The sequence below is a fragment of the Anarrhichthys ocellatus genome, unplaced genomic scaffold, assembly GCF_004355925.1.
Source record: "Anarrhichthys ocellatus isolate YVR2014 unplaced genomic scaffold, GSC_Weel_1.0 scaffold10, whole genome shotgun sequence".
Classification (NCBI taxonomy): domain Eukaryota; kingdom Metazoa; phylum Chordata; class Actinopteri; order Perciformes; family Anarhichadidae; genus Anarrhichthys; species Anarrhichthys ocellatus.
The window spans coordinates 9,127,717-9,145,361 of NW_022280040.1; the positions used below are offsets into that span (position 1 = coordinate 9,127,717).

Below are 17,645 nucleotides of genomic sequence, written 5' to 3' on the forward strand. Positions count from 1 at the left end.
GGGGGGGGGGGTACTGCTTGCCTGGCTCTGGTTGTGACCTTGCTGCAGTTAAATCAGAGGCTTTCTAAAGGGGGCTATGGTGCTCTTAAAGACTACCACTACCAAAAACAAGGTGACACTTCCTTGTAGTAGGACTACTTCTTGGCCAGGTGCAGTAATTTCCTGGAGTCTGTAGACGATGCATCTTGCGAGGTTGAAAGCTGAAAGGCCTTGAATGTTCCTGTCATCCATCACTCTGATATCGACACACAGGCATCTGCAGCTAAAATGTACTGCAACCTGCAAGTTAGTCAGGCCTTTTAGACCAAAATATCACAAAGGGTGTCTTGCTTTAGCACGCATGATCAGTTCCAGTTTGATGTCATTTTCTCTGTGGAAAGCGCTCACATACCACATCATATCTCCTGCACATACAGCACACAGACACTTTTCTTTTACATTGTGTATTTTTACAGTGTTCACCAGACTTTTTCCAGTTTTTCTGGCATGTACACACAGACAATGTGTGAAATTGTGTCACTAATTTGCATGCTGACAACGATTTCTAGCGAGATTACACCCAGCTGATTGATGGCCACGCTGTTGCCCCAGAAACCACCTTGGGCGATGTAATATGACTCTCCCGTTATCAGACACCAAAGCATATTCCTGTAGTTAATCTTCCTAAATGGGCGTTCACTGGAGATATCCAGCATCCACGGGCCTTGACTGGTAATGAAAGGCAGCCTCTTTTTTTTTCTTCCAGTGGCACGTGTGAATGCAGCTCGTTTCAAAGCTGCAACAATTACAAAGAGGATGACAGGAAGGGAGCTTTGCTGGCATCTTTCATTATTCACTGATGTAGTGCAGAAACTTCCACGTAAGACCTCAGTATTGTGCGGCTAAATGACATGGAAACTAGTGCCGTTTTGTTTTAGGTGAATTCATTCTATCGATAAATGATGTCAGGCGGTAATGCTGCAGATGTAGTCTGGTGCAACGCAAGGGAGGCATTGTGAAAGGACAGAACGTGTAATCGCTACAGGCAGACAGAGATGTCGTATGTCGATAACGCTGATTTCACTTCATAAGAAGCCATCACGACCGTATATTGATGCATAAGAAAGGTTACACGACAGAAGAGTATATCACACACTCCTCTGTTTTAACATGACAACGCCCCCATGCACAAAGCCAGGTCCATAAAGAAGAGAAGTACTGGTCTGCACGGCTCCCTGAACTCAACCCCATCCAACACCTTTGGGATCAACTGGGACACCGACGGCGAACCACTTATACTCTCGTGGGAGCGAATCCCTCCACCCAGTTTTCAAAAAAACTTGAGTTGTCCAACAAACACATATGAGGGGTAATGTTTTGGGGGTAATTTTGGCCATGTGGTGTCATTAAAAGACTTTAAAAATCCAGACAAAGTCAATCTCACCGTTGCAGTTCTACTACTGCATGACAGTCATCAGAAGTGCTGTGAAACTCAGTGGGCTGCATCTCCCTGATGGATAATCACCCAGACACATGCAGAGTACAGCCACCTCCACAGCGCCATCAGTCAACCTTAATGGTTGTTAGCATAACTGAGTAGCCAGGTCTAATCGTTTTACAGTCTGTTGACAGTAGAGTGGCACATGTATGTAAATGTTGATGAAGCTGAGATTCTAACAGGCCAGCGGGGAAGGTGTTTACTATCCGTGAGAAGTGACAAGTGATGTTCCTCCCACATTCTCGCTCACCGTGTGTGATCTACAGGGAGACGGCTGAGAAAACCATCAGCATGAATCCTTTGCTGATATTTGATCAACACAGCAATGGACCGTGTGTAAAGGAATGAATTAAACCACGTATTTTGCGGCTTTAATGTAAGCTGCGATTCTTAGCTTGGCTAAGCTTCCTTCTTACAGACGTAACCGACTGATACTCCAGAGGCCGAGGAGCAGTTTTATTAACTTACTGCATTAGTTTGTGGGGTTACAGGTCACCTTAAAACGTCCTGGAAGAGTTTAGGCTAACGTTAGCAGCTATCTGTCTTGCTCTTTCATTATTAAGTTTACTCTCCAGCAACCTCGGCCAGCGTTCTTTTTCCTTCTTCTAATAGAGTGCTGCTGGGATGAAGTGTTTTTGTAGGCCACCCTGGCATTTAGCATTGTCCTGCTTCTCTCAACAAAAAGCCAGTGGGATTTTGGATTATTGCAGAAAATGAGCTCTGTGGTAAACAAACGTTTATGATTCTTACACGTTTTGTTCAGCAAGATAATCTTAACAAATGACCACTTTTGATTCTTGAAGCGTAAATGCAATCAGGCGGATGTGTTCGGCGTGATGAGAGTTAATGACCTTAATCTTATAGCAATTGCCTTTTTCAAGGTATTTACTTCCTGTATTTTATAGCATAGAACAAACCTTAAAATCTCTTAACCATCGAACAAAAACCTATTAAAAAAGCACATTAACTTTGTGACGAGGGTACCTGAAGTGCAAAGATGCTAACTCATGGTTCCTGCAGAACTCTATACTAGGACTAGCAGTTATACATGGCAGTACAAGAACCATCCCTGGGACATGCAGCTTCAGCTGTGAGAATGGAAATCTTGACGGGCGTAGCCGGCAGATGGGTCTTAGCCAACTATCGATTTATCACATTCTTGTGTGTCGAACTACCACTGCTTCAGCATGTCAAATGCCTCATAGTCAAAAGAAGTTTTCCAGGTTAAGTCCTACCTGACCACTTCAGAAAAACATTCTTTGACCCGATTGAGTCGTTGTTGTATTACAGTGTATCCATCAGTGACAGGAGTAGAAAAACTGATGTAAAGTCAACATCTATTAAAAGTCAAAATAAAGTTTTGTAATAACTCATGCACGCATGCATTGATTTTGCTTTCCCCGTGCTTTGAACACTCGTGTTCACATCCTTTTAGAGCCGCTCAAGTGTGAGTTGTGAAGCCTAAAGCCAGCTGCTGTGCTGTGTGTGAACTCATCATCCGTCCCAAAGCGGAGCAGGTTAAAGTGATGAATCTGATCCAAGTTCCTGACAAACGCCTGCTGTTCAAGGCAACTGTTCCATTAATATTCAGATGTGCTTACTAGCTCCGTCATGGGGTGGAGGGAAGCAAAAGTCCCCGCAAGTTGGGAAATAATTACAGTAACTTTTCTGCCTCGTACTGCTACTACTGAGAAGACATCGTCCGTGAGGTACAGCGGTTTACGATTCACTGTGTGTCACATTTTATTAGGGTGTTGTAAAGTCAGTGCAGAGCTACAGAATTGAACAGATCAGAGTGCTTTTCAGGCTTCAGCATGAAAGCAAAAAATAAAAAAGGCAAAAAGTGCATTTCTATAGGTGAGCTAAGAAGTGTATACCAGCAAACACAGAGGCAATCTTCAAACCAAACGCCACGTCAGTTAAGTTCATGATATTTCCAGCTCTGTATGTGGCAGTGATGTCGCTAATAGACCCCCTGCATCGAGGCTGCAAGATTAATGTGCACTTCACATGCCTGCGCGCCGTTTTTTTCCCCCCTGCTCCTGAATTCATTAGAGATGGTAACGATCTGTCGCACTGACAGTCCGGGGCGGGGAAGGTCAGCAGAAACCTCTTATCTAGATTATGGAGCTCCCCACCAGCGGAGAAGTGCACCCAGCAGTTTTTTTTGAGAGAAAATCAGAGAAAGATGTTTGAGATGCAAATATGCTGATAGTGTATGCGCTGAAATAGGCGCTTCCTGCTGCTGAAAATTTACACTGAAAAGCACCTTGAGCCCACATGTTACCACGTTTTAGGACTAGTCTGCAGTATAGCAGACACTACAGCACCTTTTCGTACTATTTTCTATTTTTCTCTTTAGGCTGACTGTGACGTTGATTAAAAATAATTTCATTCTTCTTTGAACATCTCTCAGGGTGTCTTTAAAACAGCAAAAAGACAAAGGTGACAGCGGCTTAGAGGATATCATGGTATCAAGTAATTACGTTGATAATGAAACCATCGATTTATCCTTCAAAGGTCTCGGTTGGGTTTATTTTGCTGGATGACTGCCGTCACCAGAATGAGGCCTGTTCTCTGGACTCGCTCCACTGGGGATCCAGGCCAATCAATCCTGGATTTGAGGAAGTTTTAATCACTTTTGTCTAAAAGGCTTCCCTGCTAATCAGAGAGTCTTGGTTTGGAACTCACCCAGTCCTTCTAACGCCACAGTGAATACTCAAAAACACACAGTTTCACTGTAGACACTATGCACAATGATACAACATGATGTTACAAAGATGAGTCTGCTTCTGCTTCCAACCGTCTCTGTCTTGACCAGCTTTGCAGGGCGGGTCTTGCCAAGAAGAGTGGTGGGATTCGTAATGATGCAGGCTTGAGCTACCCTGAGGGGCATGCTGACACGCTCTCAACATGTCAAAAAGCACACGCTGCCGGCCCGGCTATGTCATAGAAGCAGGGATAAGCTCAGATAATACACACATAAGGATCCTGACTTAATTTTCTGCTCAGGTAGACGTTACTCCACTCTTTAAATAGCAAACAGTTGTTTGTTGCTCTATAAATGTCCTGAATGTTAAACACAGCTCCTTTAATGCAGGAGAATGTCAGTGATAGATCCTGGGGATGTGTATCGACATTACCATACCTCTCAACGGCCGCCGTGGAGCACTTAGTTGAACTGAATGGATGAAGGCCCAATCACACTGACTTTAAATATCTCTCCCGACTTTCTGTCTTCTCTGATTACCTGTGTCCTGACATGGCAGTTCTCCATAAATAAAAAACTTGAAGCCTAGGTAATTCATCTATAGGCAATCCCTCAAGATGTATGTGGAAGCTTAGTAATGTAATGTGTGCCATTTAATTTGAATCCTGTTTTTTAAAGAACAAATATATTGCCATATAACGCGGCCACTTGTCACTTTTTATGTTTCAAACACTAAAAACAAAGAGGAAGGGTTTGTTTACATATGCCAGGATGTTGTTACTTTATGTGATAGACTGGTATTCAATGAGATAATGTACACCTTAACAGAAGAATTATGTCCACGTTGGATGATTGTGCAGCACGCGATTTATGTCCAATTCCAATGTTCAGTGGTAGGAAGTAGAGTTTGAGAGGTTGTGTTTGAGAACCATCACAGACCTGCTCTTTATTTACTGTAACCAGGATCTTTCCTGTGTTTAAGTTACCGAACCCTAACTATACCTCAGCCAAACTTCATTCATTTTTGTAGTGATTTGTTTATGTATTCACTTTCTTGCAGCTTCTGTTAGGTGCTTGTGTGTTGTGATAATGTAATGAAAATTACAAATATAGGTTTTGTATATTTCATGCTCACTCTGTGGAGCTCAGCTGTCCACACTCCAGCAGATTCTCTCTGACAGCAGAGCTCCCATGCAGCGCTGTATAGCTTTGGCTGCCGCCTGCTCCGCTGCAGTAGCGCTGACCCATCCCCGGCCGGCCATTTTTCTCTTAGCACCCGACAGCAGCTGCCTGCTTCTGGTTCGGCCAACATTGTTGTTACGCATGTCCTTGGCTGCCACACCTGTATGTGATGAATTCCAACTTGGCCCTGTGTGCCTAGCAGGTGAGTACACAACATAGCGAATGTAATATTCCATGTGTTCAGGCCAGCTTGTGGGGTCGAGGAGAGTTCATGTGTCATGTTTGAACCATAAACCCTGATTAAACGTGGCATTATAAGCAAAGCTGTTACTCACAGGAGTTATATGCTGCCAGTTGAACACGATGTGTTATGAAGGTTATCTTTTAAGCGTGCCTTTTGACAGAAGAACTCCAGGGATTAGTTATGAAGGAAATAATACAAATAAAAAAACAGCGGCTCAGTAATGAAGCAGCGCAGCCGGCTATACCTATCTTTGCAACTGCTGTGTCCTCTCTCTGTCAGCAGTCCAGCTGGAGCCGGGGGAGCCCGATGCCCCCATTAGGTTGTTTTGACAGCCTTATTCACAGTAATTAATACCAGGCACTTTTAAATGGGATTTATGTGAGACATGCTGTTTGCACTTCCCGGTTGGGGGAACCTTTCTCAGCCAACTGCTGCTGTGAGTTTAGGACACTCAGCTGCCTGGCTGCATCATCAGTGTACAGGTTTTTCTTTTTTTTTATGCAGTACAGTAAACACAGAGTCTGAAGATATGCTTTCAGACCGATATTGATTTACAAAGCTTGAGACAGAGAGAGCAAGAACAAAGGCAGCCTTCATGTTGAAAGCTGATGATACAGAGGGCTTGGTCTGAAGTGGGTGTTCTGTTTAGCTAAAAATAGTAAGTAGTAAAAGGAATATTGAAGGTAAAAAAAACGTTTTTACATCCACACCTCAACTGTATTAAGGCTGAAACAGCTACAGTAGGCTATGTAATTAGTTTTCATTTATTTAAGTCTCTTTTGGGATTTGTTATTGACGTCAATAAGATAATCAAGCTTTTACTCGGGGATCTAATGAGCTTTAGCTGTATTTTAGATGGATAAGAAGACGTTACACCCACTTTTCAAAAAGCAAGTTCAGAAAAAAATGGAACCATGTGAAGGTTCAAAGGTTCGTATGATATCCTACTTGAAGTTACTCTTCATTGTTTGTGCATTTTCCTACAAAAACCTGCAACAAGAGTCAATTTCCGCTCGTTACATGTAAAAACTTCCGTCTTCACAGGAAACGCACGTTTATGCAACAAAGCCTCTTGGTTAGGTTTAGGAAAAGATAGTTTTGGGTTAAAATAACCATGGAAGTGCCGTTACTGAAATATGCAAGTTAAGTGACAAAAACATCAACATTGACTTCTCGGATGGGGAACAAACATCGGTCTCCTGGCTGAAAGATTGCTGTTTGTTGGACCCGCCCGCCCGGTGTCTGAGTTAGCGGTCTTTATACTTCAAGAATACGTGGATAACATACGAAACATTTTTTGCGGGATATCTACAAATTACATTATTTTTTCGTCAGTATTGCTACGATTCCTGGATGAGGGCACTACAAAGTTTTATTTTCCTCCCTAAAAAATAAGGTGTAATTAACCAGGGCAACGTTAACTCTAAAGTGTGTAGACCACTGGTTCCCAACCTTTGCAGCTAGTGACCCCCTTCGACGACACGATGTAAAGCAGACAGTGAAGAGTTTTGGGGGGACAGCTGGCTTTGAATAAAAGGACACAGAGTTTCTGAAGGGCCAGTGATGAAAGGCTCATGATGGATATGTTCCCTTCAGTCATGAGCTTTTAGGTTCCAGAACACCATCATTCATCAGCAAACTAGATCACATTTATAGGAAGGTGATTGGCCGACAGCTGAACTGGCGTCAGTTGTTCTGCAGGTTAAAGCTTATGGCCATCTCGCGCTGTCCATCATATTTCAGATGATAGCTGGCAGCAGCAGCAGCATCCTGCACAACTGCCCCCCCCCTCAGAGACCAATGCAAGGAATTAGATTATCGGTTTCTCTGATACAAACACAGAAGAGCATCTAACGCACATCTTCCTATAAAGGGAAACCACCCAAACTTATCATTGTCTATACCCCCCCTCCTCTATGTTTTAATTTGTTGGTACGCAAGGAAGGAGAACTCCACATTTTCAACAGTGCACCGAGGGGAGCCACGTTGTTTCCCCCTTTTTTTTTTTTTTTAATCAATCCGCTCGGTTGTAAGCCCACCCACTTATGAGCTGGCTCACTACCTACGGGGGTCTGGCTGGGAACTGTCGGGTACGGAGAGCTGACAGAGGCTGTCCAAAAGTCTACACATTTAGATCTTTTCTGGAGCGGAGAGGAAGGCAACATGAAGGAAAAGAGTCTAATAGAGACTGCAAAGATGCAGGGCAACGTAATGGTAAGGTGGCTTTTCCTACATTTTGCATGACGCCGATGAAATAATTTCGTTCCGCAATAACATATTTTAAGGAAGTGTCCCGTTTCCCGTTGAGCACACGCGCTATGGCGCACGAGAAAAACAGCGGATTTCACGTTTACATTCTGCTTCTTATCTTTAACCCACGGAGGTGTTTTCCTGACAGTTCACGCCCTGTTTTTTTGTTGATTTCACGTGTCCTCTCCTGCCTGCAAGTAGAACCGAGCTGGCGGAATACGAATCGCAGTTAAAGGAGTTGGAAAGTTTTTATTTGTCCATTTGTTTTTACGCCGATCGTAATAACAGCAGAGTTTTTTGGGGCTTTGCCTCGTGAAGATTTTGAGGGCAGAGGTAACCTTTTTGCCCAAGCAGGGTCCCATTAATATTTCACTGCATCTAAAGCTGCGAGGTGCAGGATATATTATACCCTGGCTGTCCTTCTGCTGGGAGCTGCAGGGGCATCTATAAAGATGTGTGAGTGGAGTGAATACCAAATGGCTCGTGGGACTTTTGCAGACATTGAGGGGCCGGTGTCAAGACTTCTAAAAGCGTTTGATTCTTTTCATTTAAATTCAGAGTTTATTGCGCATTAACATGTTCTTTCATGCTTTGTGCTGATGGTATCTTAAAGATGACCGACTCACTGATTTTCACACAGACCAACTTTCTTCCTGGGCAGTTAAGTTAATGCTAATTCCCCCCCCCCACGATGACTTTATTTATAGCTGAATAAGCCCTGCTCTGCAAACACTCGAGGCCGTTTTGGAAGATGTGGGCCACAGCTGTGTGGAGTCAGGCTTTTTCTAAATGGTTCCTCCGCTGAAGATGGTCTTGTTTTTGCTCCCTTTGGCCTTATTTGGTGCGCAGAGTGTTTGTCTCTTTTATCCCAGCATATTGAAAAGTAAACACGTGTTTATTCTGAGGATTTTGGTTGATTTCCAAATCGGAAAGCCACTTGCGCTGAGTGAGATATAAAGTGAATATTGCCATCCCAGTTGGCGGTTAGGTTAATGCAGCAGTCCTGTTTACGTTTGACACAGTTTTGAATGTGGGGAGAAACTGGAGCCTGAAGTAATCAGTGTAAACTCAATACCATCAGAAAGAAAAGGGGGTTGAGGTGTCGATTAAAAACACGCAGGCTTGTGAAATTTACAGTTACCACCCTTTCATTTTAATCCTAATGTTTACCACCTTAGTTTAGCCTTTCTTTTTATTAGATATATTCCCTCCCAGCTAAAGGTGAGATAACAAGATGACATACAGCCAACACCGCTCATTCTTCCTAAAATAAATGGTTTTGACATTTTGGAGAATGCAAAGAATGCGTGATGGCTTTCTTGCAGATGCAAAGGCTGATGCCGCTCTCATATCTGTCTTTTAAACTTGAACAGCCAGGAGACGTTAGATTAGCTAAGACGTGTAACGTTTGGCCACATCAGGCTGCAACCTCTGGTTCTGAAGATGCGGAATGATGAAGTGTCTTAAAACTTGCATTCTCTCGACTGACCAGCAGGGGCGACTCTATCGGTTACAAAAAGAAGTCTGATTGTATAGAAGTCTATGAGAAAATGACTCTACTTCTCTCTTGATTCAGTAAACATGAGTTTATGGTCTCGATCTGTAGTTTCAAGTCTTCAATACAGCATGATGTTCATTTAGTAAGTTATGGTCCATTTAGCGTCAAATAGACCATAGAGCAGGGTGTGCTTTAGGGCGACTTAGTGTGATTGAGCCGTATACAGCTTCTCTACGTCAGTCCTCTGCATTCCAAATATGGTAATTGGTTGGTTCATTGGTTGCAAAAACAACAACATGGCAACGGCCGTAATCCAAGATGGCGACGGCAAAATCGCCAAACTCGAGGCTTCAAGTCTATGGGCCAGTGTCACAAACTAGGAAACAACCCGCACCTGCGTCCTGTCCTCCCTGCGGCCAGAAGACCACCCCACAGGTAGTAGTGCAAGTGTGGATTTCAGCCAGCACAAACACCAGTGCTGGTGGAGCTCTGAGTCTAACTTGTGTAACAGCAGCGACAGAAAGTTTGTTGATCTGACTTGGAGTCTTCCCCCCCCCCCCCCCGGAGATTGGACTCCCAGTGCTGTGTTTTGCACCGGCTGAATTCAAGCTGACTGCTAAATGAAGGCCTGTCTCAGAGCTGTTGCTCGCCATCCCCCTGGGGACGGAGGCTCCCGAGCCGTTTTCTAGTTTCTGCCACTTTTAATTTAATACACCAAACAAACTATCAAAACCTACACGACCCTGTACCTTCAACGTGACTGACAAGCCCTCAGCCAGCTCCACCTTGTTGTCCTCTCATGTTGGACTGAGGACAGACTGGACGCTACACTGATTCACTGTCGCCTCTCGAGGCACAAAGGTTATTGCAAGACGAGACAATTCAAGCTATTCAAGCTATCCCTATTATTAGACCAAGCACTCATCTGAAAATGGAAACAAAATTAGGATTTTTAGAACCAGCTTCCCTCATTTGGAGCAACAATCCTTGCATGAGAGCAGTGGAAATGCACCTGCCTTAAAATGTTTCCATACTGGCTTCATCTCTGAGATGATTCTGCTGCCAGACTCCTGACATTTGTTGGCCCATTTTGGCCTCCTCATTGAGATCTACACATGTCTGATCCAGAACAGAACCAAGGCTCATTGTTCTTCAGCCCTCCAAGGTGTTCTGTTGCCTCGAGACAGAAGTAAGCAAACATTTCTACCTTTTTGATTTCACACAATTGGATGTTGATTGCTTGTTTCATTGCCTTTTTTGATGCATTCATATTTCTGCATCTCCTAAATTAATTGTTTGATTTATTGATGCAATCCACTGTAGAAGTATTCAACCCTTAGGGTGGAATTTAGCAAGTGGAAACACGGAAAGTACATGACCCCCAAAGCAGCACGACCGGTTTATTACAAGTGATTGCTTCCTGCACAACAAAGCCAACACTCTGGAGACGTAGTCTAACTGTAGTGTCTCAGTGGGAAGTCCCTTCAATAACGGGGACAAATCTGCACGGACTGATTTATGACCACCTAACATGACGGTCGGACATTGTTTTCCCCTGTTGGGGGGATTCAGTGAAGTACTTGACAATGGATGCCAAAACACCCCCAAGGTGTTGTGTCTTCCGCAGGAAATTGCTGCCAGTCTGCATTCAGGTGCCTAAGGGGTAATGACAGCAAAGATGTTACCACGGAATACTATTATCTCTCCACTTGCAGTGGAGTGTGCGGGGAGCAATCTACGCTTGATGTCTGCAGAAAACTGTACAAGCTTCTGGCACAAGTGTGAGAGCATCCTGAAAGGGTTCAGACACTCGTTCTCCAGCTCTCCCTCTCCGCTTGTGTCTAATTGTTCTCTGACACGGCAAACATCCCCCTCTACAAGAGCACCGACGCCGGTGTTGTTGAACAACTAATGATTTGGGCTGAAAACAAAGAAATAAATATATATTTTATGGATTGAGAGATTTATCTCTGCAAAAAAGGAGAGGCTTTCTAAAGACTCACCAGGACAGGTCTTGTTGTTGTTATGTTTGACAGCGAGACTGTTTTTTGAGTTCTCAGTTTGAGTAAACACTGGTATTCCTCCATTCTCTCATTTACTTCAGTGTGTATGGCTGCATGATGCAAAGATTCAATTTGAGCCGCCTCCACTTTAGAAGTATTGTTGTCGCCGCTGTTGGGATTTTTTGGGTTTAATGTTGTTTTTAATCACTATACGTTTGAATTTCTTAAGCAAATACTCTTTCTGTGCCGGGAGGGGTTTTTTTATGAGCCGACATACAGTATAATCTCGACCAATATATCACTCTGGCTGATTTATCCATCTACAGCTCTAATTAGGATTGCTGCTCTATATATGTGTTGTTTACTGACAAAGTTTTTTACTTAGTGTTTAAGAAGGGCTTGGCGATAAGTCTAGGTCTGACCCCTCTTAGTCGATCGCTCGTCTCTAATCGCTCGTTTTGGTCTTCGTCAAATAAGATTTATTTTGTCCTTTAGACTCTTTAATAAAAAAAAAAAAAAAAAAAAAGTATGCCCAAGACGTTATTTCCAAGGAACTTATGAGCACATCTAAACAGAATATTTAAAGTGGGGGTTTTGTGTGGTTCTTTGTGGAGTACTTTACAGATATGTTGATTAAATCAACTTATCTATTAGTCGACAAAATCGACGAAGGCCAAAACGACTGATCAGTCGACTAATGGGCTAAGAGTGGGGCCAGCCCTAGTCAATATAGCGTCAGTCATATTTCACTACCTTAGTGCTGTGGCTCCCAGCCTGGGGGTCAGGGAGGTTGAAATTCTTATTACATCCTAATGGTAAATAATTAAATAAATCAAATACTCTGCCAAAACCCCCCGAAAAACAATCCTTTCTCTGTGTCTGTCTCAGGCCTTTTAGAAGTCCGTTCAATCGTTGCATTCGGGCCGAATAAGGATCATTTTAGGTGAGTGCTTTGGAGGGAGGCCTGAAGGGACGGGCTGTCACTGTCGGTGTTGCCGACTCGATGACTTTCTTGCTAGATTTAGCGATTTTCGGAACTAGTGCTGCTCGCTACTTTCATTGGAAAAGAGTTGCCAACCCTGGGCTGTTTTCTTTGGTTGGACAATTTTTTTTAAGATTGATGGAAACGATAAGAACCATAAAAAACATTTGTGCCACACAAAATGATATACATCCAAACAAATCCGACTGAGCTTTTTTAAGCTAACTCTTTAAACTTTTTCTAATTATCGATGCCAAAGACCGGCAATTAAACATACTCGGCCCCGTTCATTTTGTCACCCTGCTCTACACCTAAATATGTATCACAATATGGCAGATTATTATCTTAAAAACTCACTAAAGAGATGGTCACAAAGCTATAACAAAGACTGCCCTTAGATGTGAAACTGGTGGATATTTATTCCATCAGACAACAGCAACCCGTGTTCAAACTGTCAACTTTTATTGAACATCAGCCTTATTTGCTGGCCGTTATGTTTCACCCAGAGCACACACTGGAAGCAGATGTGTACCTGTTCTTTTTATACTTCAGCTTTGCACCTCAAACAGCTGTTTGCTGTATTACGACAGCTAGTGCACCTTCAGGCTTATGAGTGCATTTTAATGGAGAACCACGCTGCATGATTCAGTGTGCCACTACACAGTTAATGCCTTTTCGATACGAACTTCATGGCTGTGGGCCAACTTGTAGGTGTTATGTCAATAGCTCACTTCACTTGTTTTCATGCCCGGCCCATTTCAAACCACGTGAAGAAGTGAAATCACAGCGCTGTTTGTCCAACCTCCGCATGCACGCTGCTTTATTGATCGCTGTGCAATGCCTGCTGCACCCAGCACCATGATTTTCCAGACATCTGGTATCTGTGCACCTGTTACCGCCGTCTTGTAGTGAGTGAGTGAGTCAGCATTACCATCATAGCTCTTCTGACATTGTTGTTGCTGCAATCTGAGGCTTTCAAAAATAATGATCAAACACGTTGTGTAGTAAGGTGTTGGACACATACTGAGAGCTTTCGAGGGCTGCAACTAATTATTATTTTCATTACCAAATAATCTTTAGACCATTTGTTTTGTTAATGGATTCATTGATTTATCTTTAAAATGTCAGAAAATAGAGAGAAATGTTTATTTCCAGTCCAACCCGTTAAGGTGTCCTAAGGTTAAAAAACCCAACTAAATTTGAATTTGTGAATTTGCTTGATAAATGACTGAAACACTTGTCTTTCAAACAATTATCCACATGTTTATCAGTTGAATTTCTGCAGATCAACAACTGTTTTCAGCACTGTGTGCATTCTTATTTTGAAATGTGTCCCTGTGGATACTTGTGGGATATTTATGTGTACTTAATTGGGGTCAGGTTTTTGCAAAATCAGAAACGCAGGCAGCTGGCACTGGGCGACTTGATTTATAGTGACCTTTATGCGGGCCACAGTGTTTCAGCGGTGCCAGCTCACAACAGCAGCATTTCATTAGGCACACTGGAATCCATCATACTGAGTGTTTCCCCTTTGGCTACATTTGTTTGTCGAGCAGTCAAGCGCGGCTGGCAGATGGCTGGAGTTATCAGCTTTTGCAGCATAGGAGCTGAAATCTTATGACAAGGGTAGTTAGTTGGATTTTTATTTTTGACTCATGTGAAGTCATCTTGTCTCTTCAAAAACAGACTCTTGTTGTTTTCAGTCATTCACCTGTTGGTGCATCTGCCTGTGAGTTGAAAAGGAGTTCAAAAGAGCACAAAATAACTGCAATTGGGTGTTGATGGAGCGGCTGATCAATACCAGTAATTTAAGGATCACTTTGTCTGGTGTTGAAATGTCTAACGTTAAAAAAAAAAAACTCACTCTGGGAGCCTGTTCATGTGGCTTTCAATGTGACCTGAGTAGCAACGAGGGCTGTGCTGAAAGCAAACAACATCCGAACACTTAAACAAAGAAAAGCAAAATGAGATTTGGGCTTAAATCGTCTATCGTGATCATTTCTAATTCTGAAAGTGTGAATTTATTATTTGAAGCAAGTAAAAGCCATCTCAAAGGAATCGTTCCAACATTTTTTGGAAATGAATGTAATCACCCTGAGAGTTAGAGGAGAAGATTAATACCGCTCTAATACAGTATGTGTCTGGTAAATATCAGGCTACAGCCAGCAGCTGGTTAGACTTGAAACTGGCGAAAACAGTCAGCTTACTGATAAACACATTTGTTTAATACTGTATGTATAAAACCACCAGATTTTGTTTTATTTAGTTTGGACAGAGCCAGGATAACTGTTTACCATGTCATTATGCTAAGCTAAGCTAACCAGCTGCTGCTTGGTTCATATTTAACAGACAAACAAGAGAGCGGTATTGATCTTCTCATCAAACTCTCTCCAAGAAATAAGAAATATATTTTTCCCTTCAACTGTGGATGAGACCTATGGACCATCCAAATCGATTGACAGTACAGGTTAATAAATGTTAATGTATCAGCATATACTTATGTTTTATTTTGACCAGTTATTATTCAATTAAAGGCAAGTCATTTTACTTTTATTAGCTCTTCTATAGGCCGGATCAAACACCACCAGCAGCAAACTGTAGTAAAACCATTTTATTAGAGTTTCAAGTCTGAGTCTTATCCTGATATGATGGTCTGTTTCCCTGCCAATAGTATAAGATGCCAGAGAAAACAATGAGTAATTGTATTATTTTGGCACAGAAATGCAGCCAGTCAGAGACCCTGAAGATCTGTTCAAAAATACTGTCGCTGGCAATTGAACCCATATTGGTAAGTGCACTTATTTTTATCGTTGCTCCATTCATTTTATTCACACCACAGAGATAATTGAATTTCTAAACCTGTTACAGTGGCATCACACTGTGTGCGCTGTGTCTTGTTTTTACTGCCTCATGCATGGAAATGTCCCACATAAAGTCCTTGAGACATTCAGAAGCCTTTTTCCCTTCCTTGTGCATACAGTATCTGTCGTTTCTGTCTGTTGCACCCTCTCCCCGGCCCTGAGCAATCAATCACCACTTAGCTAGGCTACACCATGCTGAGTGCTTCAGCAAAATAATGAGTATACAGTGGCTGAATATTTCATACACTGCCCCATCCATCCTTACATTGTTTGCATGCTTGAGATTAAGGACCCGTGCTAGTAAAGGTCTGATTGCTGCAAAGTTTGTCTTTTATGTAGACATGCAGTAATTGGGCTTGTTCCAGTAGTGGTGTTGATTCCTTCCTTCTCTGTTTTTATGTGTAGTTATTCATCATCGTGAAACTGAGATGGTGCCGGCGCGCTCCGTGAACATTGTGCAATATATGAGTTGCAGTTACTCTTTTCATGAATTGCGAATCCAGGTAAAAGCCATCGTCCCATGTAGAGGGGGAGAAGGTCATAAAAGACTATTCCATTGATTTGCATGGTTCCATATACACTTTACAGTCCCAATGACCGGTTTCCTAAGAATACCATAAGATTTGAGTTATTTTTATCTTTAAGAAGCCAGTGGTTTTCGAATAATTTACTGCAGTATGAAAATCAATTATCCTTCCAATGCCAGCCCACCAGTCCTCCTCTATCTTTAAGACAAAAGTAATTTGAAGTAGTCTGTCCTATTAGATGATTGACATCCCACATAAACCATTAGCTGGGCTGCCATTGGTCCTTCAAACTTGGAAAGTAACATGACAGACTGAGCTTGTAAAATGTAATCTGGTTCTGTGGAGCAGGAAATTAACTTGCAGACGCGTTCAATTTTTAGTTTTTAACATTTTTGATCACAGATAACAATGAAAAGGCCTAACTGAAGGAGGTAGAGGACCTTACCCGCTGGTGTCAGGAAACAACCTGCACCAGAACGTCAGCAAGACTAAGGAGCTGATAGTGGACTTTGGGAAGAATCAGGACAGGAAGTACCCCCCCTTAATATCAACAGGTCCTCGGTGAAGATGATGGTCAGCTTCAAGTACATTGAGGGCCTTACCTGGGCGCCACTACAAGTATAAAACAGGCAATACAAAGTGTTTTGAGAAAGTTCCTGCAACCACAAGAGGTCATTGAGGATGCAGCCATAACTGGACACCCAAAATATTATGCAGTTTCCTGTAGCAGAATGCGAGATTAGCCGTGGACAGACACCGAGGTGCACACTCACAGACGCACAAGCAACCAACCGCATGATCCTCCTGGCAGAGATAATGGAAAATAATAAATTAGGTCTGTTGATCCTTATTTACAAAAGTTCCGTTCTGTCATGGATAGGCTCAATTTGAGATATTAATGGCTATTTACAGACTGCATGGTCTAAAACGCACAAGAAGCTTAACTCTCATTTACAATAATCCACTGCATGTTTAACAATATTATAATATGCAATGATTTGACAGGGAAGATGGGAAAGAGTCAGCTTTTATACTACAGTGGAACAGCTGTCTTATTGCCGGATATTTGTCAAATGTTTGCCTGTAAATGATTATCTCAAAATATTAATCATAAATAATGCAATGATTGGAATAGAGGCATTAGAATGAGCCAGAGGCCAAGACAAGAGTTGGTTCTGTAGACATAGATGTTCTGCAGAAAGAGTGCAAGTTTTCCCTCTCAGACTACATTACTGCATCACCTTGACAAAAATAAAGGTGAAGAAACATTCAGCGTGTGATGGATTACAAATCTCAAGAGGTTTTCAATCTACAAGTTGACAACTGAAACTGCCAGCAGGTCAGAAAATGAATCTCAAAGCATATGTTATACGTTGGAAAGTGTACAAGTGCAATTTGTAGTTAAAGGGATAAAACATCCAGAATCACCAGTATGGTCCCTTGAGATTGAGCACAGTTGAGGCATGGATTGTGCAAAAAAGGTTCTGCAACTTAAAATCGGGACGAGTTAGCTTTATAGTCGGTGCTTTTCGGGCTGGTGTAGCGAGGTTTGGCTCCGTTTTTGAACAGGAAGTGTTCTGACAGGGGTCTGGACCAGCAGACGTCACAAAATAAATGGACGGCGTTGCAATTAGATGCTAATTGTCTGTTGCGTAACTCCAGAAGTGTTGGAGTGAATCTGCGTGTACAGTATAATGCATGTCATAAGCACAGCTTCTGTTCCTCTCACTGTAATTATCTCGACCTACAATGACAGTGAGGGTTTTCAGGATGATGAAAGAAACAAATATGAAGGCCTCTCTTCTCACGAAGGCCCGTTTCCTCCCCTCGCAGAGGAGCTCTGCTGTGTCTGTTTTTTTGCTCAGCATTAATGATGATTTCCCACAGTAGCTCTCGTTAGGACTCTGACAT

The 17,645-nt window shown here is 42.6% G+C and overlaps 1 protein-coding gene across 3 annotated transcripts in view; it reads left to right on the top strand.

Moving 5' to 3' along the window:
- dpp6a (dipeptidyl-peptidase 6a) overlaps window positions 1-17,645 on the top strand; it is a 176,713-nt gene that overhangs the window by 11,758 nt on the left and 147,310 nt on the right. The window contains exon 1 of one of the 3 annotated variants that reach the window (XM_031849968.1): window positions 7,433-7,827. The exons of the other annotated variants lie outside the window; for them this stretch is intronic. Within the exon in view, the coding sequence (XP_031705828.1) occupies window positions 7,777-7,827 (51 nt within the window). The 5' untranslated portion in view covers window positions 7,433-7,776. Of the gene's footprint in view, window positions 1-7,432; window positions 7,828-17,645 lie in introns of those variants that run through there. 3 annotated transcript variants of the gene reach the window in all.